The sequence below is a fragment of the Lissotriton helveticus genome, chromosome 9 (assembly GCF_964261635.1).
Source record: "Lissotriton helveticus chromosome 9, aLisHel1.1, whole genome shotgun sequence".
NCBI lineage: Eukaryota > Metazoa > Chordata > Amphibia > Caudata > Salamandridae > Lissotriton > Lissotriton helveticus.
Window position 1 is genome coordinate 1,171,573,454 of NC_136070.1, and position 24,137 is coordinate 1,171,597,590.

Below are 24,137 nucleotides of genomic sequence, written 5' to 3' on the forward strand. Positions count from 1 at the left end.
TTATGTGGTCAAAAAGTTACAGGGGCCTAAGCACGAACTACCCCAAATTGCCAAAAAAGGCTTAGCACTGGGGGAAAAGGCCTATCAGCGAAAGGGTTAAACATATTATTTAGTGTCAGCATTGTTCGGTGATATCATTTGCAAAGTATTTTAACTGTAAACTACTGTCTTAAGCTGAGGAAGTACTTTTCCCTACACACTGGGGTCATTCAAAGTATGGTGTCATATGATAACAGACAACATTTTAGCACCTGTATTGTGATATTAACAGTTTGTTTTATCTTTCACACAGGTGAAACTAACCGTGAGAAGATTCTGTCAAATGCTAAAGAGGCAATAGCAGGGCACTTTAGTTTGTATTCCTTGGGCTTTGGTAAAGATGTTGATTACAATTTTCTGGAAAAGCTTGCTTTACAAAATGGAGGAGTAGCTCGCCGCATTTATGATGACTCAGATGCTGCAGTCCAGTTACAGGTACACCACCAAACAGCTACTTATCTTTAGGTCTTATTCTGATGTTTCTATTGCCAGCCAATATATTTAGTAAACATGCTCATTGGAAGATGTAGGGGGGGGTTTGTTACCAACACAAGGAATTCAAAATATCTAAGTTGATAGCTTCTGAATCACTGACTCATGAGTAACTGCTATCCACTGATGTGACAAATGCGTACGTATGGCATTCTGTCTGTGTGTAGAGGTAAGTGAAATAATTTTGAATTTAGGGGCCAATTACAGTGCGGTTGGAAAAGGCTACAACCCTCAGTCGAAGCCTTTATGACCTCATCGTAATATACCAGTCAGATTCCTTTCCAACCGCCTCATTACCATGGATGCAGTTGGAAAGGAATCCATCCGGTCATTCTGGTTGGCTTCGATGGCCAGTCGGATGCGGCCAGTAATCCCAAGGGTGGCTCTTTCTGCTCTAGCGATGTTGGGTTCCGGCAGCCTTTCCGTGCTGGCGTTTCTCACACAGAAAGGCTGTTGGAACTCGCATTTGGGGGCCCCCAGCAGTGCCCCCTTTGGTGCACGGCCTCCAGTTGGAGGCCTAGGGGTTCCTATGGGGCCCCTCTGTTGATCCATGCACCCCTGTGGCAGACCCCTTAAGGGACCTGCCATGGGGTGCAGGGATGAACTGCACCTCCCATTTTACAATGGGAGCATTCATTCCGGCCGGTTTATGGCCTGAATGCATGCTACCATTGTAAAATGTAGGAATGTGACCGAACAATGTCGCATCCTAATGGGAAGGTCAGGACCGCCAACTGTGTGTTGGTTGGTCCCATGACGAGACGATGTTGGGCGGAGCCAACTCTGCCTGATATCGTAATCAGCCCATAAATATTCTTCAATATTGTCTCCAGAAATGTGCTCGAATTTTGACTTCTATTCTTGTATCGAGACTCATGAGCCCCAACATGCAATTGTGTCAATGAATTCCCATAGAGGGCAATGAGGGGGAGAGACTGAGCTCTGTAATCAAACAGAGATTGTGCTTAACTATTTAATAAATGCCTGGAAGTACCTATTTGATCATACATACACCTGAAGGCCTTTGCCTTTGGACTGTACTGTTACCAAGCTATAAAATACCCGACATGGGGCGTTTGGCGGAGCTTAAGCCTCACCATAAATTTGCGGGGCTCCTACTCCTTGAAACACGTGCTTCGTACACCTCATTTAGAGGTGGATGACTCACAGGTTTCTGAAGGTAGAGACTCAGCTTCTCCACTGTCGGAAACTTCTGACCTGGCAGGTACCCACCACAGGGCAGACAGGTCCCAGTGAAGGTCACTCATCTGTGTTTAGAAAGGGGACAGCAGCAGATGACTCTGCTTTGGACTGTTATGTGAGGCGTGGTTGTTCTGGACCAGGAAATTCATCAATTACAACCCATGTTCAAGGATAAAACTGTCTCTATCAGGGCCATTAGTTCTTTGAGCTTCAGAAGAACTTCCTTCTTTGGAAGTTAGTCTTGAAAAGCTAACCCCAGCTCGGGATATGATTTTCCCACCCCCTGAGAGGGATGTATGGCTACAGAGACAACCACATACACTGAAGAAATCTTTGCCATTATAAAAGGGATTTCTCTTGCCAGAAACCTCTTTGTGAATTACTTACAGAAATAAAAAAGGTACATTTGGTTATAGACTTACCTTTGTGAGTAAGAGCATAGATTGTTAAATAAATAGTAATAATGCCAATCACAGGAACATAGAATACATAAGTAATCAAACCTACTGAAATCTGAAAAATTTGGCCTGACCAGAAATGTGTCCCCAAACTATTCAATAAATGAAGTGGTAGTTTTTCAGGAAACTATTGAATTGTTTCAAAACTTTGGAGCCGTGTCTCAAAATGATTGTCTCTGAGTCCTCACTTCCTCAACTATTGGACCTCTTAGAAGAGAAGATTTTTGTCTTCATCCTTTGATTTCTGTGATAAGTTGGAAGTTAATGTACAGGAATGGATTAACATTATAGGATATCATTGTGTTACAGGTGTAGCTCCGTATTGGCAGTCACCACGAGCTGTTGTCGTTGCATAAAGTGTAGCTCTCACGTTGTTGGTCATCGCTGGTGGTCGCTGGCAACACAAATAGCCGGCCTCTCTGGAGCTTTGTGTTGCCACCCGCCATGGATGGGAGGACCTTGGCAGGGACAGGCCCATTCACAGTGGCGAAGAGCTTAACATTCAGGATTAACAGGGTTAAAGTGCACAGAGTCCATATGCCACCAAAATGGGTTAAACAACAGAAAGCAAAGACAATCTGCGGGTTGACCTGCAAAAAGGGCCAGCGTGAACCCACCATAAAAACAAACCTCCTTCTCTTTCTCTGCTGTTTTATGCGATTCATTAAGCAAAATCATAATTGGTTGATGATGCTTTGGTGTGTGTGTGTGCATTGATTGGCCTTATGCCCATATGTTAACTTTAATTTCCATTGTGATTAACCACAAATGATGTACAACTCCGGAGCTGATTTGGAATGCACACCAATTCAGATTCAAAACTATTAGTCTGAATAAAATATGAAATTGTGATTTTACTATATGTCTACCCAGTGGCCAACTTTAAACGTAGTGCCCAAACAATATCCACAAATAGAAAGGGGGCAACCCACACTAAGGAGGTTAACAGGGACCGCATGGCGAAGCAGCCGGAGGTGACTTTAAATTATGCTATAAGCTTACCCCCGTTGATTTCGCCTACAGAGCACGCAGTAGTAAATCTTAGGCAGACAGGGGGTTGTGCTCCAAAATCAATAGACGACACAAATGGTCCGTACCCCCAAAAGTCATTAATCTACCCCATACGTTCTTGTACTTGCAGGTGTTCCCAAACTTAGAAAGGAGCAGTTTGAGTTCCACCAGGATCTGAAGAATAAGTGTGTCCATTGGTTGGCAAATAATTGCAATTTTAGATATGAGAATGTGGAGGAAATTCTAATGACACACAGGGTGGGTTGGCTCGGCAGTGCCAGAAAGACATAGTCGGGGATTGTATAATAATTAATTTTAGAAATCCGAGGATGACCAAAAGTATTTTATGCCAAGAAGTTGGAAAATGTTCTAGTTGTATCCAGGCCCTTCCACTAGGGTATTTCTACCCCCCCCCCCGATACCCATTTTTATGATTTTTGCCAAAGGGAACATCAAAGGAGAAACAATTGTAAAACTTCTGGACCAACACATCCACATTTGCATTGGCAGGGAAAGCCCACATACTCCATACCCACCGCAAATAGAATATAACAGTCTAGAGGGAGTAGATTGACTGAGGGATGAGACATCTACCACAATAACACAACTTGGTCTAGTCCATCCAGAAAATGATGTGAAAGGGGGAATAGTAGGGTTAGGCCTTTGCCCCAGAAGGGAACATGGCAGACGGAGCATGAGCGGCTCCCCTGCCTACCCAAAAAATGAAGGAGAATCTGCAAGGCAGACCAATACCCCAATTACACAAACACTAGTATCTAGACTTATGGCTGTTCTGGGGACTATAAAAGTAGGGAAACATCCTTTACAACACAACTTTTACCACGCAGTGCCTTTACGGCGCAACTTTTACAACGCAAACCATTACAACGCATTGCGCTGGGGGGCGCTCTAGGATAGGGAATAGGTTTAATGTACTATCCAGCACCTTCCCTACTATCCACGGGGACTGGAGTTGGAATAGTAAATTAAAGTATTCACTATCCAGCGCCCCAAAGCACTATGCGTTGTAATGGTATGCGTTGTAAAAGCATGCGTTGTAATGTCATACATCCATAAAAGTAACAATGCACCCACCCAGTGTAGAGCCCCCACCACTGAAACCTACTAACCCCCCAATGATAAGATTTGTATCATGGAACGTGGCGGGGTTGAGTAATCGAGTCTAAATTCTGGGAGAGGGTCATAGATTTCAGGGTCATCCAAAGATTTGATAGCGATCACTATGCGCTGGCATTGGATTTAAAGGGCTTTAATCAAGGGGCTGTCCATGTAAATGAAAATCTCATAGATCCCTGGGTGACCATTTCTAATTGCAGGCGACGAGTAAGATGGACGGATTTTAGCCGATCGCAAGAAAAAATGAGCGCACTCTACGAAGTTTTGGTCCCAGTGTTCCAATTTGCCTGCCTCTCATTAAATCAAAAGGGGGATGGCATTGATCTAGAGAAGGTAATAAACAACCATGCCCACCAAGAAGAGGTCACATTAGATTTCTTCTATCCAAAAAATCTAATAGAATAAGGGAAAAAACACTCCATCAGCGGTATAACGATCATTGCCGTAAAACGAAAAAAGCGCTGGTACAATCCATCAAGGCCAATGACCGTCAGTCAATTAAAATAGCAAGGGTGACATATAAAAAGGCAACTGCAGAAGCAAAGAAAAAGTGGGAAACTGAAGGATGGGAGGATCTGAAATATGCCTTGGGACATAAAGTCATTCTGGAGGGTAGTTAATTTGGATAGCTCTGGTCCAAGGAAGACGGTAGACCCTAATCTAGAAAAGGAAGTATGGAGGGAACACTTCCAATCCCTCTATTTGATAGAAGACATAGTGGTTAATGGCCCAGAAGGTGACAACCCGTTAGGGGCTGATCCATTGGTTGCCCCGGGGGTCACTAATGCAGACACCGATGCCCAATGCAATGCAACTATAACCTTGAAAGAAATAAAGGGGGCATTAGCTAAAATTGCACCCGGGAAAGCCCCAGGACTAGACAAAATCCCCAGGGATCTCTTTCGTAATGAACCCTCTGTATGGGTGCCATATTTCTGGGTTCTTTTTAATGCGATAATGCAGGGTATGAAGATACCACGGAGCTGGGCTGGAGCCGAAATAATACCGATTTATAAAAAAGGCTCCCCACTTTTACCAAATAATTATAGACCAATCAGCCCGATCGACATTTCACAAAAGGTTTTTGCCCATGTAGTGCTCTCTAGACTCCAGTCATGGATGGAGGAGCAGAACATACTCACGCCCCTTCAGGCCGGGTTTAGGGAAAAAATGTTCACTATCGACCAAATTCTTAGGCTCCAGATGCTTCACTGGAAGACCGTGTCTTTGGAGGGTGGCAGCCTCTATTTAATATTTGTTGACCTCCGGTCAGACTTCGACTTGGTCCCCAGGGACAAACTCTGGTCAGTCCTTTATGAAATGGGGGCCCCTCCCCAAACAATTCATTTTATTGAACTACTTCACGAAGAAAACTTTGCGCAAATCAGGTATGGTAAGGATGGGAACCTTACCGCACCAATCCCAATCAAGCGTGGAGTACGCCAAGGCTGCGTGCTAGCCCCCACCCTGTTTAGACTTTATATTAATGGCCTAATAGAGTATTTAAAAATAGCAAAAGATCTCGAAGCCCCTAAACTTGCATCCCGCCCAATATCTGCAATGATGTTTGCGGATGACACCCTGCTGGTGTCCAAATCCACTATGGGGATTCAGAGGGTTCTTGACAAATTTGAATTTTTCTGTAGACAAAGGGGCCTGGAAATAAATATGCAGAAACCCAAATTTATGGCGTTTAACTGCTCTAAAAGTACAAGATCTAACCCAATACTAGCAGGGAAACCCCTAGAAAGAGTCACTTCTTTCGATTATTTAGGGGTAACAATATCAGAAACAATGGAATGGGGGGCCCAAGAAAAAAAATCAGCTCTTAAATTAACTCAATCCTCAGGAGGTATAATGAAGGTCTTCTGCTAATCTAGTCAGAAATTACTGAGCCCGGTCATTGAAATTTATAAAGTACAAGCATGGGGTGGGGCATTATATGGTGCGGAACTCTGGGGGCATGTAAATCACGAGAATCTCATTAAGGTACAGAACACCTTCCTGAGACAGCTAGTAAACCTCCCAAAGAGCAGCCCACTTATCCCCTTACGTTTAGACCTAGGTCTCACAGCAATTACAGACGTGATAGCTCTGAAACCCCTGCTCTACTGGCGCAGACTCTGGGCTACCCCGGAACTTGCACCATGTAGAGCGGAAGTAAGGGAAATAATGCATTTAAGGGGGGCAGTGAGACTCCCGTGGTTTGCTTATATCAAGCAGTGGCAGGTCCGGCTTGGACTGGACGAGCTGTGGGACCATCCAGATACTTTTGGCCCCAGCCTTCCCAGCAAAATAATGAAAGCATACTTTGATGAGTATAAATCAACCCAACTCCATAGCTGCTCCCGAACTCGCCGACTTACTTCAGCTTTCCTTGAAATTAAAGATAGGTATAGTTTCAAACCAATTCTAGATGAAATCAAACCGGCAGCGGCTAAGAAGCTATATCTCCAGTTTAGATATGGGACTATCCCCTAAGATGTTTCACCTATAAATGGGGGGATGCGAAAACTGCAAATTGCCCAACGTGTGAATGTATGGAGGAGACTATCCCGCATGTATTATTCTCCTGTATCGCATGCCAAAAGGCAAGGAAACGTTGATTGGTCCAGATCTGTTAGAACCTAGGCACGAGAGGCTACACTGAGGCCCTCAGGATACTGAAATACGATACCAGCATACCGATAGTGTACTCAGTCGCAGGGTTCCTACATTCTATGTGGCACACTCGCCATAAATATCTGAAAGCGTGAGTGAAGAGGCACTGGGCCATCTCCTAGCTTGTATGTGACTTATCCCATTAGGAGCAGGATATCAATTATATTCTATAAGTGAGATATTTTAAGATAGGTTGTACTGACACTAGGACAAATGTTTGTGTGTCATTGGCCTTAGACCCTAGTGCAGGTAATTTTCCACCCCTGTGTCCCATGTTTGAGGAATATTAGAGCATAGATCATCCTCTTTTCAGTATTTTTGTAAAATACTTGTTTTTAGGTAATTTATTTATTTATTTAGCATATTTGCACTCCCCAAGTATGGAGTTCCATATACTGCTATGAACTAATCCCCAGCTATTTGTCCTTTTTTATGATAAATCAATTTGCTGTGCATTCTCTACAATTTTTCTCTGTCACAATTTTAAATGCATGTTAAGTTTTATGGATGTACTTTTTGAGGTTATGTTAACCGAAATAAAGTTTTTGTGATGATGATGATGATGATGATTTTACTATATGTCTACCCAGTGGCCAACTTTAAAGAGTTTTGGGGGAACAGAATCTTATTTTTTCGGGCAATCTATGGAATTGCATATAAGGCCTTTATTTTCTCACCGTGCTATTTTCCCAGGGTTTCTTCAGTGAAATTGCTAATCCTCTGCTTTTGGGAGTCCAGATGAAGTATCCTGGTGACTATGTAAATGATATTACCCAAAACACATTCATGCATTATTACGGTGGCTCCGAAATTGTGGTGGCTGGACGAGTTACAGATAATGAATTGACAATACTACCGGTGGAGATCAAAGCAGAAGGGGTAAGATAAAGCAATGCATTCCATAATATTTTATAACATTAGTGCCGACCCTTTGAATATTTTTTGTAGGGTGAAGTCCTTGCAGTCAGCTGATCAAGGTAGTGTTTGTGTTGGGTCATCCCCTGGTATTTGTCGCTCTGGTCAGTTCACATTTTTTGTAAAGAATAGTACACATTTGTGTTTCACATTTTCAATTTCAACTGCATCCTTTTCTAGATTATTATCAGCAAAAATGCCACATTGATATGTTTTAGGGAATGGTATGACCAGTATAAGTCTTTGCACCACATTTTTGAAGTTCTAACTCATATTTTTCTGGAATCGAAAATATTACAATTTTACTCTGAAAGCACTCCATTTCTGAGCTTCTGTTTATCATCCATTCCCTTGAATCAGAAATTCTATGGATTCTTGTGATTTTTGTGCTCATTTATTGTTCTCTGGAAGTGTTTTGCAGCGTTATTGCTGCTGGACGATTTCTAATGGTGAAACAACATCTCAGAAAAAAGGTAAACAATAGTGTCTTTGTGTTGTTCTGTCAACTGTAAGAAGGGTCAGATTTTGTATAAACCCATTTTTGCAATGAATATGCTGTTTTGTAGGACCCTTACTACTGATTGACGGGATATGCAAGACAAAAATCTATAACTACTTAAATTTGCAACATTATAGTTACAGGTAGAGCATTTCTTTCTATTAATGTGAATTTGAGGAAGTGCATTGACGCCAAGGGCACCGGATGTGGCAATGTGAGCTCCCATTGGCTTTATCCCCCAGGCACAATATTCCGGAGTCATTTGGCTCATACATGTCACTGCATTAATGGTCTGGCCATAATTAGTCCTAGAACCTTGAAGGGCTCCAGTGGTATTGAAGATTTGTGGCCTGATATCCAAGCTCCTAAAATTCAATATGGCAGCCGCTGATACAACCCTGGCATGAACAAAGGAGGCTTGTCTTCTGACATGTGTACTGCGTACATGCGTACTGGCGTCCTGCGGATACAGAGTAAACAGTCACTTCTAGGGGCTGTTATAAAGATAAGGGGTGATTGGCTGTTCTTGCCTGTGAATGATGCTATGTAAACATGGCTCGATCCATGGCATGCAGCAGGTAGTGGGGCCAATTATAGGGAGTACATAATCACGATGAGGAGCCCCTCTCGTGATGCGGTGTGTCTAGAGAGTGGGATCCCCTGGTGAGCAGTGACACAACAATAGCACCCGCAACCCCTGTGGTGCGAGATGGTCCCTCAGCTGCAAGGGGCCCCCTCTGGCACTGTGCATGTGCAGCTGGCCCCAGAGCTCCTGCCTGGGTCCTAGCATTGGAGGGTCTTCCTCCCTCCATGATCTTTGCAGTGGGTCCCTTCAAGTTTCGTTACATCACTGCTGACGAGGCCACCTTATGTTTTTGGGGTAGTAGAGTCGGATCGGGGATCAGAACACCTGTATCCATTGAACAATGTGCCATGCTCCAAGAGGCATATGATTCTTTCCAGGCTGGACTGCATCTCTTTTGTCCCCTTCCTCCCAGACCAGTTCCAGACTGGGCAAGAACCACTTTTCGTTGCTGTAAACCTCTGACTGCTGGGTTCTGTGAATGCCAACAAAATCATCTGCATTAACCTTGGTGGATTGCCATTATTATTATGCTTCCTGATTGGAGAACAGGATGACTTGTTCTTTAAAGCAAATCTGTCTGCTGTGTAGAGTTTATACTGGCCCCATGGTCCAGTATGGGGCAGTGGAACAAGTGAGTAAATGCTGAGGCCAGAGCTGCAGAGGTTTGGGCGAAATAAAAGCAGCTTTACAATTGCAAATTCGATGTGAAAAGTCTCATCTTTTGCCCTTCAGCGGGTCTCAAGGATTCAATATTTTTGTGGTTAGTCACCATGGGGTGCTAGACACCAGTGAGGATTGACCCCTCATCAGTTGATGACAAGGCTGTTGCTGAGTCTTTATGGAGTGATGAATCCCACCAAGCAACCCTGGATAATTTCTTATTAGCTGTACATGAGTCAAATGTAGTGTTTAAGCACAAAACTCACACCATGGCACCTGAATTAAATCTTCTCAGAGCAGAAGAAAATAAGACGGCAGAGAGAGAGAGAGGATGACACAGCTAGAGCGTGATCTTGCTCACATACAGCTAGTGATGGCTCCTCTGCTAAGGCAGAGGAGCGTTGCCCCACTGCCTTGAAGCAGCAAAAAGAAAGGAAAAAATAAAATGATAATAACGTAATGTTATTATCATTTTATTATGTCCTTCTGCTGCAGCAGCTTGCATGAGAGGCGTGGAGGGCTGCAGAGCAGGGGAGGAGTGGTAGAACACTCCTAAGTGCGCAATGACTCTTTGGCCAGCCTTCTCGGGCTGCCCAAAACAGTCATGCGCACTCTCCCTGTTCTCCAATGCTGGCTGTATTACGACCCGCGTGGAGAACATGCCCACCCCTCCAGCCCCTGGCTGAGAGTTGTGTCACATCGCTTAGACCAATCACAACGCTGCATTGCAGACTTGTGATTGGCTGCGGCGAGCGTGGGAGCCCTCATGCTTCCTGCTTCCTGTTTCTCCCAAGAAGCCGGAAGAGGACGCGGGAGTGGCGGCTGCAGCCGGCCAGCCGCCCTGCCGGAAAGTAAGTTTTTAAAAAAAAATCTTTAACACTCCCTTCCAGGTAGTAGTGGGTTGTCTGGGAGTGTTACATAAGCAAAAATCACCTTGAGGAAGGCCCTCAAGACCTGGCTCTTCGGCTAAACAGATCTGCTGACCCCCCTCCCCCAGCGCCTTGAGACCCTAACGGGTGAGCAGCGCGCTTACAATTCCCCTGATTGATTGATTGATTGATGAACACCTTAAGAGCTTGCACCAAGATCCTGGGGAAGAGGGTGGATGTCTAAGGGGTGTTCCTGCTGCAGGAACCTCAAAATAGTTGGGATACCTGAAATTTTGGAAGATTGGATATAGACGAGGGTTGCACCAGGGAGACTATCTCCATTATTTGTGGTGGTGTAGGCTCATAGAGTGCCTGTGGCGAGGCTGGCTCCAGGAGCCTTGCCCTAGCCTATTGTGACAAAATTACTAAACTGTAGGGATTGATACTTGCTGCTGCAAAGCTGATGTTAATTATGTTTATTACCACTTATGAAAGAAATCATTTGCCTAGTTTCAGACTGAAAAGAGAGCACAGCATGGATTTCCTTTTGTGCTCTCCACTGTTGATTATGACAGGAGTTTTTTTTAACTCCCATCAATATCCTCACTCTTTTCCAATCTGAATTGTGGTCAGTATATAGGTTTTGTGTTTTAGGAGCGATTATAAAGTTGTCAGTCCTTTTTTTTTAATCAAAACAGCAGTATTACATATTTCTTCTGGTCCAGTCAGTGGGATCTCATTTTGTGTTCTTCTGTGGTGGTGCGACTTCAACTATTTCCAAATATATGCCCATGAAGTTTCCCTCCAGTGAAGAGGAAAGTCTAATTTTAGTAAATGTCTCCTGTACAGTGTGAACCTCAGTATGAGCCCTAAGATATTTGACAAGCCAGACTAGGTTTGCAGTTTTTTGCAATTCATAAAGGAATATAACGAGTAGTATCTTTATGACTGTGGAGTCTCTGCACTTTTTGCAGAGACTCTGCACATAAAAAGATCAGTCATAAAGGTACTAATAAAATTCCTTTGTGAATTTAAAAAAATCGTAAACTTACACCAGGTGTTCCAATGTGCACCACATGCTTTCTTTTATTTTGGTTGTAATAAAAAAACATAAGTTACATTTTATATTGTACTTTGTTGATAGTTTGTAGGGGTTGAGGTCATTATGTTTGATTTTGTTTATAATAATATTTTTGTATATTTACTTTCTTATTATTTTTTTAGGTTTATGGTAATTGATGTTTTCATGTAGTTTATCTGTTTTCAAGTTGTAGTTTCTTTTAGGAGGTCTGTGTAAAAAAGATGAAAGTTGGACAGTGTGTTAATATTTATTTCCTATTTCATATTTTTAAGTTTCCTAACTGTGGGCCCGATTCACAGAACTAACTTAAGACAAAATCCTGAACTTACTACCATTTTGGTATGCACAGAAGGCACTTACTCATTTTGGTATTCACAGAAGGCACTTACTCATTTCAGTATTCACAGAAGTTAGGAGTCCTAACTTTAGGACTCCTAAATGCCTTCTGTGAATACCGAAAGTCTTAAAATTAGGATTTTTCTCCTAATTTTGAAACTTTCGGTATTCACAGAAGGCATTTAGGAGTCCTAAAGTTAGGAGTCCTAACTTTCCTACTACTAAACTGAGAAAATCCCAATTTTAAGACTTTTGGTATTCACAGAAAGCATTTAAAGAGTCCTAAAGTTAGGAGTCCTAACTTTACTACTACTAAACTGAGAAAAAACCCAATTTTAAGACTTTCAGTATTCACAGAAGGCATTTAGGAGTCCTAAAGTTAGAAGTCCTAACTTTACTACTACTAAACTGAGAAAAATCCTAATATTAAGACTTTCGGTATTCACAGAAGGCATTTAGGAGTCCTAAAGTTAGGAGTCCTAACTTCTGTGAATACCGAAATGAGTAAGTGCCTTCTGTGAATACCAAAATGGTAGTAAGTTTAGGATTTTGTCTTAAGTTAGTTCTGTGAATCGGGCCCAGTTAAATTTTAGTTTAAATATGTGTTACTTACTTGGTTATACAGTTGTGAAGATGTTGCTAAGATTAATATTTTTCTTCTTAAATGGTTTGTAGAAAAACTCGGTCAGAGCTTCCTTGTCTTGCAGTGTTTGTCTTTTTGGAAGTATTTTGTTGTTCTAATTAGTGTGCCATTTATATTGTTTATTTAATTGTTTCATTTTATTGGTTGCAGTTGTTTATAGTTTGTTTTATTGGGTAGTTCGTATATATATATATATATATATATATTACGGGGCCGATTACGATGCAGCCGGTTCGAGCCTTTACAGCCACATCGTATTGGGCAGGTCGGATTCCTTTCCGATGGCCTCATTAGGATGTAGGCGTTCGGTAATGAATCTGACCGGTCATTCCATCTGGCTTCCGATGGGCTTAGAGAGCCTGTCCGGCAGTCGGAATGCTGCAAGTAATATCAGGGGTAGGCCATTCTGCCCTTGAGATTACAATGCCGGTTTCCGACATGGTTTTCATGTCGGTCTGGTTGACATTGAAACTATGCCAGGAAGCATCTTTGGGGGCCCCCAGCAGGGCCCTCTTTGGTGCATGGCCTCCAGTTGGAGGCCGAGGGGGCACCTTGAGGTGCCTGCCATATGGTGCAGGGATGAACCGCACCTTCAATTTTACTATGGGAGCATGCATTCAGGCCAGTTTACGTCCAAAATGCATGCTCCCATAGTAAAATGTAGGAATGCCTGGTCGGGACCGCCGATCTGGTGTCGGTCGATACCATGACCGAGATGGTGTCGGGCGGAGTTATTCCGCCCAAAATCACAATGAGCCCCTCTGCATATATATATAGTCAAATTTAGGTTGGTGTTTAGTTGCTTGTAGTTAATGCTATGTTTGGGGTGGTATTATTGTATATATTTTAGATATGTAAATTTTGGGGGTGAATGGTAAATATTTTGTTGACGTAATACATTTTTATTGAAATAACCGCTTCGCCGTGGCAGACATTCCGCCGGGCTGCGGCCAAATCTGACGGGTGCGCAGATCGGACGGCCCCGGCCATCCTCCTCACATGCCCAATGTGATCAAAAAGGTTATAAATATGTGCAAAACAAATTCTGGGTTTATTTAAAGTAATTGTTTTATGTAACAAGTATTTTGTGAAATGTTTTATTAATGATTATATAATTATTTTGGTGCTAATATTGTACTCAATATTGTGGGGATGGATATTTTTGGCTTATTCTATGTTTATTTAAAGGTAACAATATTTGGTTTCTGATATTTTTGTTTTTTGATATATGTAACAATCGATGTTTGTAGCAACAATATTTGTTTTCCAATATGTGTGGTTTTTATAGCTAAGTATATGGAATCAATAATTGTGTTATCAATATTTCATTTCCGATATTTTTGTGATTCGATATTTGTTGGATCAGTATTATGTCAGTGATCCCCTTCATCACTACTGTCCCTTTTGAATTTAAATCTGAATTTCACAGAAAGCTTGCTATCCAGGTTTCCGCTTCATAGACACCATAGACTTCATAGACAAATACATGCAAACAACTTAAACAAATCCATACAATTATTCAATCGTTGCTCTAAATTGGTCTGCCTGCCCAAGTCAAAACCCCAAAGTGCATGCAACAAAATCTAATGGTTCAAAGTACGTAGAAGGGACTACTGTCACTGAGAATAGAGATATTAATGACAATTAGCTTCATTAACAAAGATGATCTCTGTAATAATGATATATTATGAAAATGATCATTGTACTGTTTTCATCAGGCAACCAACAACTTTACTTTCAACATGGAAGGAAAAGTAGGAGAAGCTTGGCAACCCCAGCAGTATATTTTTGGTGAATACACTGAGCGGCTATGGGCCTATCTAAATATACAGCAGTTACTGGAACAACAGTAAGTTATTATAAGGATCTTTGAGGTCATTGATGTATTAGATCTTATCATGTCAACAGAGTACACTTGCAGGCTGCACTGAATTTCTAGGTTATTACTCTCCTAAAACGTTATTGGTGCAATATGTTACCTTAGATGGATTGCAAAGTACCTTATTCTGTATAGGTTTCGCATGAAATGAAGATTAAGCATACTAGACTTAGTTGTTGGAAATATTGCATCACAAATAGGTCCTTGAGGATCTCCTTTGAAATTAGGAATTATCACGGAGTTCTGCAATTCTGCTTCCAATTCCTCTGGTTGGTCCTCAGTTGTCACTTAAAGTTTCAAGTAGAGATTTCAACTACTTTCATCAATGAAATGCTCCCGTTTTGAAACTAAACAGACTGGCAGCATTCCCATTGATCTTTTAATTCCAGTAGGAATAGTAGTTACTATTACTGGTCCCGCTGGAAATGACAGACCATATACACTTAGGGCTTTCAACTTTGGGAAGTGTTGAACATTGGCAATGCAAGTCAACATCTGACGAGTGTTAGATCTATCAGCTTTAGAGAGGTGTTCCCCAAATATTTTTGCCTCACCTCTGTCATTTTTGCTGCACTTATTTTTGTTGGCCTTAGTAGTCTGTGCACTTTGCCATTGCTAACCAGGGCTAAAATACTTGTGCGTCCATTCCTAAAACATGGATTAATTGGTTTATACCCAATTGGCATATTTAATTTACTTGAAAGTCCCTTTTAGAGTGTTATACCATACACCCAAGGCAAGTAAATTAAATGCTACTAGTGGGACTGTAGCACTTATTGTGTCAACCACTTAAGTAGCACCATAAAAACATGCCCCAGGTCTGCAACTGCAGCCTGAATGCAGCTTTTAACTGTCATGTTGACTTGGCATTAAAGCCCCCTTGCCAAGCCTTAATCTTTCCCTTTACTGCATGTATGTCACCCCTGAGTAGGCTCTGGGTAGCCCATAGGGCAGGGTGCTTTGTAATTAAAAGCTCGGGCATGTACTTTTAAGTTTTACCCGTCCTGGTAGTGAAAAACTCCCAAATTCGATTTTCACTACTATGAGGCCTACCCCGCCTATAGGATAACATTGGGGATTCCGTATCACATTTAATAGGCTGTAATTCCCAATTGGGAGCTGGAAGCTAGTCATGTTTGGTGTCTTTGGAATTGTAATGATAAACCATATTTAATGGTAAAGTCAGGTTTTTGTTTACAATTTTAAAGAGGCCACTTTTAGAAAGGTGGCATTTTTTTGCCCTCAGTCCTTTTGTGCCTACCCTCAGGACTTGGTCACATGACTGGGTGTAACTGACAGTTAGGTGTGCTGTGCCTCTACACAAAGGGCCTAACGATCCCACATTGCCAGCTTGGTGCCAGGGCAGGCAGGAAATTCCATGTACTTCAAAGCCCCCATCTAGAAGCTTCTCCCACCTTCCTGAACCAGGGCACCGGGGTATTAATATAGGCCTTCGGACACTAACTCTTCAGTACACATCTGGACCTATGGATACTCTACCAGGAAGAAGGACTACTGTGCGCCGGAAGGAATGGCACTCTGCTGGACTGCTGTTCTAAAGGACTGATGCCCTGTGCTCTGAGAACTGATACCCTGCTGGAGTGCTACCCTGTAGCCCTTCTGTTCTGTTGCTTGAGCCTGGGTTCAAGGACTGGAGCTTGATCTGTCCCTGGACCTCCAGAGTGACTCACACGGTCTAGTTTGCTGACCTCCTTTTCAGAGCCACAGGGAAACAAAAGACTTCTTCAAGCTTTACCCCTCGCCTGAACCTTTGGAAGTGGTGCTGAAGGTGCCCAGATAGCCAAAATCCAAAAGTGGGGTCAACTTTTGGCTACAAACTGCTATGAGAACCAAAAGGAGAGCAGGACCAACCTTCTTTCTTATCCGCCTGAGATGCATCGCTGGGCGGATTGACTTTGCGGCTCCTCCCTCTATGTTCTTCTCTGCAGCAGCAAATCCATTTCGCAGTCCTTCGCAGACCTCGTGGAACTGTCTTTGGCTACAGCCCTCTGCCTCGTCCTGCTGGAGATTTTCGACTTCCATATCAAAGACTCAGGGACTGATTAGGATCTTGGTCAGAAATACTTCGATCTCAGGTCGGACGCTTTCCGCTCGAGTTCATTGGTTTCACTTCTGATCGGCTAATTAAAATTAAGGCGGTCGGAAGTGAAACTGGCTGGTCATTCCAGCTGGATTCCGAAGGGACCAAAGAGACTGTTGGCCAGCTGGAGACAGGCTCGTAATCCCTATTGACGGCGTTTTACACAGTGCGTATTACGATGCTCGGTTTCCCGCACGCTTTCCATGCCAGTCTTTCCAACATGGAAAGCCTTTGGGAAAGCAAGTTTGTTGGTCCCTAGCAGGGCCCCCTTCAACTAGTGGCCTCCGGTTGGTGGCCGAGGTTCATCCCTGCACCATGTGGCAGGCACCATGAGGTGTCTGCCATGCAGTACAGGGATGAACACAAACTCCCTTTTCTGAATGGGAGCTTGTGCTGCATCCAGTTTCCGAATGCAACACAAGCTCCCATACAGAACAGGAAGCTTGTGACCCTACTATTTGCCGTCGTATTGTAATTCAGCGGTCGGGACTGCTGATCAGAGGTCGGTCAGATCCCGCCCGCAGCAGTGTCTGGTGGATGCAAGTCTGATTGACATCATAATAAGGCCATAAGCCTGAAATTAGAAATCTTCACTGTGGCTTCGACACAAGGTTATCGCTATCAGATGACTACGCTCCCTTCTCTGACATCCCCTGCTGAACTTTACCTTCTCAGAACATTTTTCTCAGAACTTTTTCTGAGTCTGAAGGTAAGCGCTGACCAAGCACAATCCACTTTTTGCATCTTTTACGGGGAACATTTTTACTAAAACCTTAAAAAATTAAAAACTCTCGTTCTCCTGATTGGATTTTTGTAGATTTGGTGTCCAATAATTTATAAAAATTCATTCAAATTCCAAAATTGGTTTGGAATTTTTCTTATGTTTTCACTGTATCACTGTTTGTGTACTGCATTAATACTTTCTACATTGTCTCTAAGTTAATCCTGACTGCTTTTTGTGCCAAGCTATCTAGGGTTAAGCACACATTAATTTAGTGACTTTTTATGGTTTAACCTGCAAGGTTTTGTGGCTGTTGCTTGACCAGAGCTCACACCCCAGTCTACAAGCAGCCCGATTTCTAACAATGAGTATACTGGAGAATGTTTTAAAAGATAAGATGAAAAGCAGAGAAAATCAGAGAAAATGTAATGTTTGACACATTAACATTTTGAGCAAGGGATTCCCTAGTTTGTATAATCACTGGACCAACAATGAGCAACCCAAATTTCAAGGTTATCAATGTTTGCCAAAACCACAAAGCTTTTAAGTAGTTCAGGCTGTGAACTTTAAGTGAGCTAATTGGCTCATACTCAGCATTCCGGAGAAAGTCTGTGGAGAGGAATGGGGGTCTGTTGCAAAGTAGTTTTTTCAGATTCCAATAAATAAAAGAGGCATATGGGTTGCTTTTATCTTAGTAGTAATTTTGCCAGTGAATTTAGAGATTTTTTTTTTTGAAGCAATCTAGAGAAAATAATTATTTGAATGTAACTTTTAACTGCATTTATCAAAAGGACAGGTCACACTGTGGAGGGTCTTTATGATGAAAGAGGTGATGAGACCTGCATTTTTGTTACTTTTAGATGTATATGTACTGGTCTAGGGTTGCTGGTTGTTGTTTGACATAATACATCTTGTTGGAGGCTTTTACACTTTCACTTATTTTTACAGTACTGAGAATGAGAACAGATTTTTGCGTACTTATGATAACTGAGGTGGGTGTTATATTCCTTGACACACATTAGCCTTTAACAATAAACAACAGGCACCTGATTGAAACGGGCAAAACACTAATTTCTTTGTAGGCCCAGTGCCGGGGGGCTACTACCTCAACCCAACTGCTGGTTATAAAACTTTACCAATCTTATTCAGTCCTAAATGCCCAAATGTTTCTATTACAATAAAAAGTTTGTTAGGCATCTCCATATAAACATACCCCCTACTAAGAAGGTGTGTATAAACAAGCAAGAACTTTCTGCAAAAAAATGTATATGAAGGTGAAAAAGTACCTCACGTGCGCTTCCCCACTGGGGCTACTGGTAGGTTCTCACCAGTGTGCCCATGCTACTCAAAATTTAAAAACACTGCATGTTGCAGACCATTTTATGTAGGTGCCAACATGTTCGATTGCCTGAAATTTGTTGCAGCATTTTCATCAGGGCTCGAGGTCGACAGACACCTCCCTGGACTCCAACCTTTACATGAAGGATGACCGGTGGGAGCCAATGTAACTCCTACCAGCTTCCCAACCCGTCTAGTGGTGTATTTTCATAAACGGTAATTCCACTTCCGGCACAATCAGTTGCCGATGGTATACTGCACTCGTCAGTATTCCCGGCGTTGAATCATCGCGGCATCCCGGTTGGAGTACAGGGAAGTGTCTGTCGACCTCGAGCCCTGAAGAAATTGAGGTACAAAAGGGGGTGGTGATGGACGGAGCATCAGAACCAATCAAACACTCTCACCCAGTCAAAAGATCTGGGTTTGATCCATCACCGTTCTTTAGCCCACTCTGCCACCCCAGTTCAGACATGGCTATGCAAATCAGTCTGACCCTGTGCCTCATGGGAACAGTCCAGCCCGAACTGCCAAGCCATGCCTTCCCTGGACCGGAAAGAACCTTCCGAGGACCGGTTTCTGGCATTCCAGCCGTCTTCAGCCCGGCTTGTTTGAATCCAGTGGCAAAGTGAGCAAGGGACTCACGTCTGAGCATACCCTGCCACCCTTATGGCGGCCAAAGCGGTACAAAAGGGGGTGGTGATGGACGGAGCATCAGAACTAATCAAACACTCACACCCAGTCAAAAGATCTGGGTTTGATCCATCACCGTTCTTTAGCCCACTCTGCCACCCCAGTTCAGACATGGCTATATGCAAATCAGTCTGACCCTGTGCCTCATGGGAACAGTCCAGCCCGAACTGCCAAGCCATGCATTCCCTGGACCGGAAACAAGCTTCCGAGGACTGGTTTCTGGCATTCCAGCTGACTTCAGCCCGGCTTGCTTGAATCCAGTGGCAAAGTGAGCAAGGGACTCACGTCTGAGCATACCCTGCCACACTTATGGCGGCCAAAGCGGTACAAAAGGGGGTGGTGATGGACGGAGCATCAGAAGCAATCAAACACTCACACCCAGTCAAAAGATCTGGGTTTGATCCATCACCGTTCTTTAGCCCACTCTGCCACCCCAGTTCAGACATGGCTATATGCAAATCAGTCTGACCCTGTGCCTCATGGGAACAGTCCAGCCCGAACTGCCAAGCCATGCCTTCCCTGGACCGGAAACAAGCTTCCAAGGACCGGTTTCTGGCATTCCAGCCGTCTTCAGCCCGGCAGGCTTGAATCGAGTGGCAAAGTGAGCAAGGGACTCACGTCTGAGCATACCCTGCCACACTTATGGCGGCCAAAGCGGTACAAAAGGGGGTGGTGATGGACGGAGCATCAGAACCAATCAAACACTCACACCCAGTCAAAAGATCTGGGTTTGATCCATCACCGTTCTTTAGCCCACTCTGCCACCCCAGTTCAGACTTGGCTATATGCAAATCAGTCTGACCCTGTGCCTCATGGGAACAGTCCAGCCCGAACTGCCAAGCCATGCCTTCCCTGGACCGGAAACAAGCTTCCGAGGACCGGTTTCTGGCATTCCAGCCGTCTTCAGCCCGGCTTGCTTGAATCCAGAGGCAAAGTGAGCAAGGGACTCACGTCTGAGCATACCCTGCCACACTTATGGCGGCCAAAGCGGTACAAAAGGGGGTGGTGATGGACAGAGCATCAGAACCAATCAAACACTCACACCCAGTCAAAAGATCTGGGTTTGATCCATCACCATTCTTTAGCCCACTCTGCCACCCCAGTTCAGACATGGCTATTTGCAAATCAGTCTGACCCTGTGCCTCATGGGAACAGCCCAGCCCGAACTGCCAAGCCATGCCTTCCCTGGACCGGAAACAAGCTTCCAAGGACGGGTTTCTGGCATTCCAGCTGACTTCAGCCCGGCTTGCTTGAATCCAGTGGCAAAGTGAGCAAGGGACTCACGTCTGAGCATACCCTGCCACACTTATGGCGGCCAAAGCGGTACAAAAGGGGGTGGTGATGGACGGAGCATCAGAAGCAATCAAACACTCACACCCAGTCAAAAGATCTGGGTTTGATCCATCACCGTTCTTTAGCCCACTCTGCCACCCCAGTTCAGACATGGCTATATGCAAATCAGTCTGACCCTGTGCCTCATGGGAACAGTCCAGCCCGAACTGCCAAGCCATGCCTTCCCTGGACCGGAAACAAGCTTCCAAGGACCGGTTTCTGGCATTCCAGCCGTCTTCAGCCCGGCTTGCTTGAATCGAGTGGCAAAGTGAGCAAGGGACTCACGTCTGAGCATACCCTGCCACACTTATGGTGGCCAAAGCGGTACAAAAGGGGGTGGTGATGGACGAAGCATCAGAACCAATCAAACACTCACACCCAGTCAAAAGATCTGGGTTTGATCCATCACCGTTCTTTAGCCCACTCTGCCACCCCAGTTCAGACATGGCTATATGCAAATCAGTCTGACCCTGTGCCTCATGGGAACAGTCCAGCCCGAACTGCCAAGCCATGCCTTCCCTGGACCGGAAACAAGCTTCCGAGGACCGGTTTCTGGCATTCCAGCCGTCTTAAGCCCGGCTTGCTTGAATCCAGAGGCAAAGTGAGCAAGGGACTCACGTCTGAGCATACCCTGCCACACTTATGGCGGCCAAAGCGGTACAAAAGGGGGTGGTGATGGACAGAGCATCAGAACCAATCAAACACTCACACCCAGTCAAAAGATCTGGGTTTCATCCATCACCATTCTTTAGCCCACTCTGCCACCCCAGTTCAGACATGGCTATTTGCAAATCAGTCTGACCCTGTGCCTCATGGGAACAGTCCAGCCCGAACTGCCAAGCCATGCCTTCCCTGGACCGGAAACAAGCTTCCGAGGACGGGTTTCTGGTATTCCAGCCGTCTTCAGCCCGGCTTGCTTGAATCCAGTGGCAAAGTGAGCAAGGGACTCACGTCTGACCATACCCTGCCACACTTATGCGGCCAAAGCGGTACAAAAGGGGGTGGTGATGGACGGAGCATCAGAACCAATCAAACACTCACACCCAGTCAAAAGATCTGGGTTCTATCCATCACCGTTCTTTAGCCCACTCTGCCACCCCAGTTCAGACATGGCTATATGCAAATCAGTCTGACCCTGTGCCTCATGGGAACAGTCCAGCCCGAACTGCCAAGCCATGCCTTCCCTGGACCGGAAACAAGCTTCCGAGGACCGGTTTCTGGCATTCCAGCCATCTTCAGCCCGGCTTGCTTGAATCCAGTGGCAAAGTGAGCAAGGGATTCACGTCTGAGCATACCCTGCCACACTTATGGCGGCCAAAGCGGTACAAAAGGGGGTGGTGATGGACGGAGCATCAGAACCAATCAAACACTCAGACCCAGTCAAAAGATCTGGGTTTGATCCATCACTGTTCTTTAGCCCACTCTGCCACCCCAGTTCAGACATGGCTATATGCAAATCAGTCTGACCCTGTGCCTCATGGGAACAGTCCAGCCCGAACTGCCAAGCCATGCATTCCCTGCACCGGAAACAAGCTTCCGAGGACCGGTTTCTGGCATTCCAGCTGACTTCAGCCCGGCTTGCTTGAATCCAGTGGCAAAGTGAGCAAGGGACTCACGTCTGAGCATACCCTGCCACACTTATGGCGGCCAAAGCGGTACAAAAGGGGGTGGTGATGGACGGAGCATCAGAAGCAATCAAACACTCACACCCAGTCAAAAGATCTGGGTTTGATCCATCACCGTTCTTTAGCCCACTCTGCCACCCCAGTTCAGACATGGCTATGCAAATCAGTCTGACCCTGTGCCTCATGGGAACAGTCCAGCCCGAACTGCCAAGGCATGCCTTTCCTGGACCGGAAACAAGCTTCCGAGGACCGGTTTCTGGCATTCCAGCCGTCTTCAGCCCGGCTTGCTTGAATCCAGTGGCAAAGTGAGCAATGGACTCATGTCTGAGCATACCCTGCCACACTTATGGCGGCCAAAGCGGTACAAAAGGGGGTGGTGATGGACAGAGCATCAGAACCAATCAAACACTCACACCCAGTCAAAAGATCTGGGTTTGATCCATCACCGTTCTTTAGCCCACTCTGCCACCCCAGTTCAGACATGGCTATTTGCAAATCAGTCTGACCCTGTGCTTCATGGGAACAGTCCAGCCCGAACTGCCAAGCCATGCCTTCCCTGGACCGGAAACAAGCTTCCGAGGACCGGTTTCTGGCATTCCAGCTGTCTTCAGCCCGGCTTGCTTGAATCCAGTGGCAAAGTGAGCAAGGGACTCACGTCTGAGCATACCCTGCCACACTTATGGCGGCCAAAGCGGTACAAAAGGGGGTGGTGATGGACGGAGCATCAGAACCAATCAATCCCTCACACCCAGTCAAAAGATCTGGCTTTGATCCATCACCGTTCTTTAGCCCACTCTCCCTTCCCAGTTCAGACATGGCTATATAATTGAAGCAACAAAGTTTTTAAATTTTGAGTAAGCTCACAAATTTGATTAAAATTGAGATTGGGTGTGTGTGAGTCCTAACCCAATTTTAATTAGAGGAATACTTCATCCTCGCATTTCACGATGTCTCTCTTTGATATACACTAATCACTGCTTACACCTCTTTCATAAGCAGCAGTTGGGTTGCGGTAGTAGCCCCCCGCACTGGTCCTACAAAGGAAATTAGTGTTTTGCCCTTTTCAATCAGGTCTTTGTTGTTTATTGTTGTGTCTGAGTGGGGAGCGGCCTGACTGATATTTCTCCCTCTTGAGCCTCTTGTTGTGATTTAACATATTAGCCTTTGACATGGCTTACTTAGCATTAGATTTTAGGTAGTAATGTTACCTTTGGGTGGGTAGACAACAGATATGGTTCTGGGTTGAGGCACGGAGGTCTTAATTTACTATGAGGTCCCAGAAACCTTTAACTGGTTGACAGTGAGTATTCACATGTGCAACTGCTGTGTGGTATAAATTTAAACCTGATGATTGTTTTGACATTTTGAGTACAACAGGTCATAAAATGGTACAGCTCTCGTATCAGGCAATTAAATTGCCTTTTCAGCAATTAACTTTAGAGAATTGCACACGATTTGTGGGTGAGTAGAAACAATCCTTACCCCCAAATTGCTCTATGATTTATCGCAGCTTGCAGATGCTCTTGTATCAAGCATTGGATATTAAATTACAGTATAATTTGTCAAACTATGTATTATTTTACCTATGATATACATATTTTGTTAAAATAAATAAGTTATTATTTACAATATATTTGATAAAATTGTTATGTTTATTAACTATTTAACAGTTATATAAAATGTTATAACAACATATTAATACATTTTTAAAATAACCTATATATATTTGATGTCATTTATTTGTTATGTTTGTGTTATTGCATGCCTCACTCCAGTGTCAGTAGTTGCCTATGTCTCGTGCTTGACTTACTCTAGGGTTCAGCTGGAGCTGATTTGTACCTGGTTTGTCAGTGGTACTACA

The 24,137-nt window shown here is 44.2% G+C and overlaps 1 protein-coding gene across 3 annotated transcripts in view; it reads left to right on the plus strand.

Annotated features, from left to right (window-relative positions):
* LOC144782330 (inter-alpha-trypsin inhibitor heavy chain H3-like) overlaps positions 1–24,137 on the plus strand; it is a 397,194-nt gene that overhangs the window by 174,682 nt on the left and 198,375 nt on the right. For all 3 annotated transcript variants that reach the window (XM_078661645.1, XM_078661643.1, XM_078661644.1), the window contains 3 exons: positions 293–474; positions 7,695–7,880; positions 14,309–14,439. In XM_078661645.1, coding sequence (XP_078517771.1) covers positions 293–474; positions 7,695–7,880; positions 14,309–14,439 — 499 coding nt within the window. The remainder of the gene's footprint in view (positions 1–292; positions 475–7,694; positions 7,881–14,308; positions 14,440–24,137) is intronic.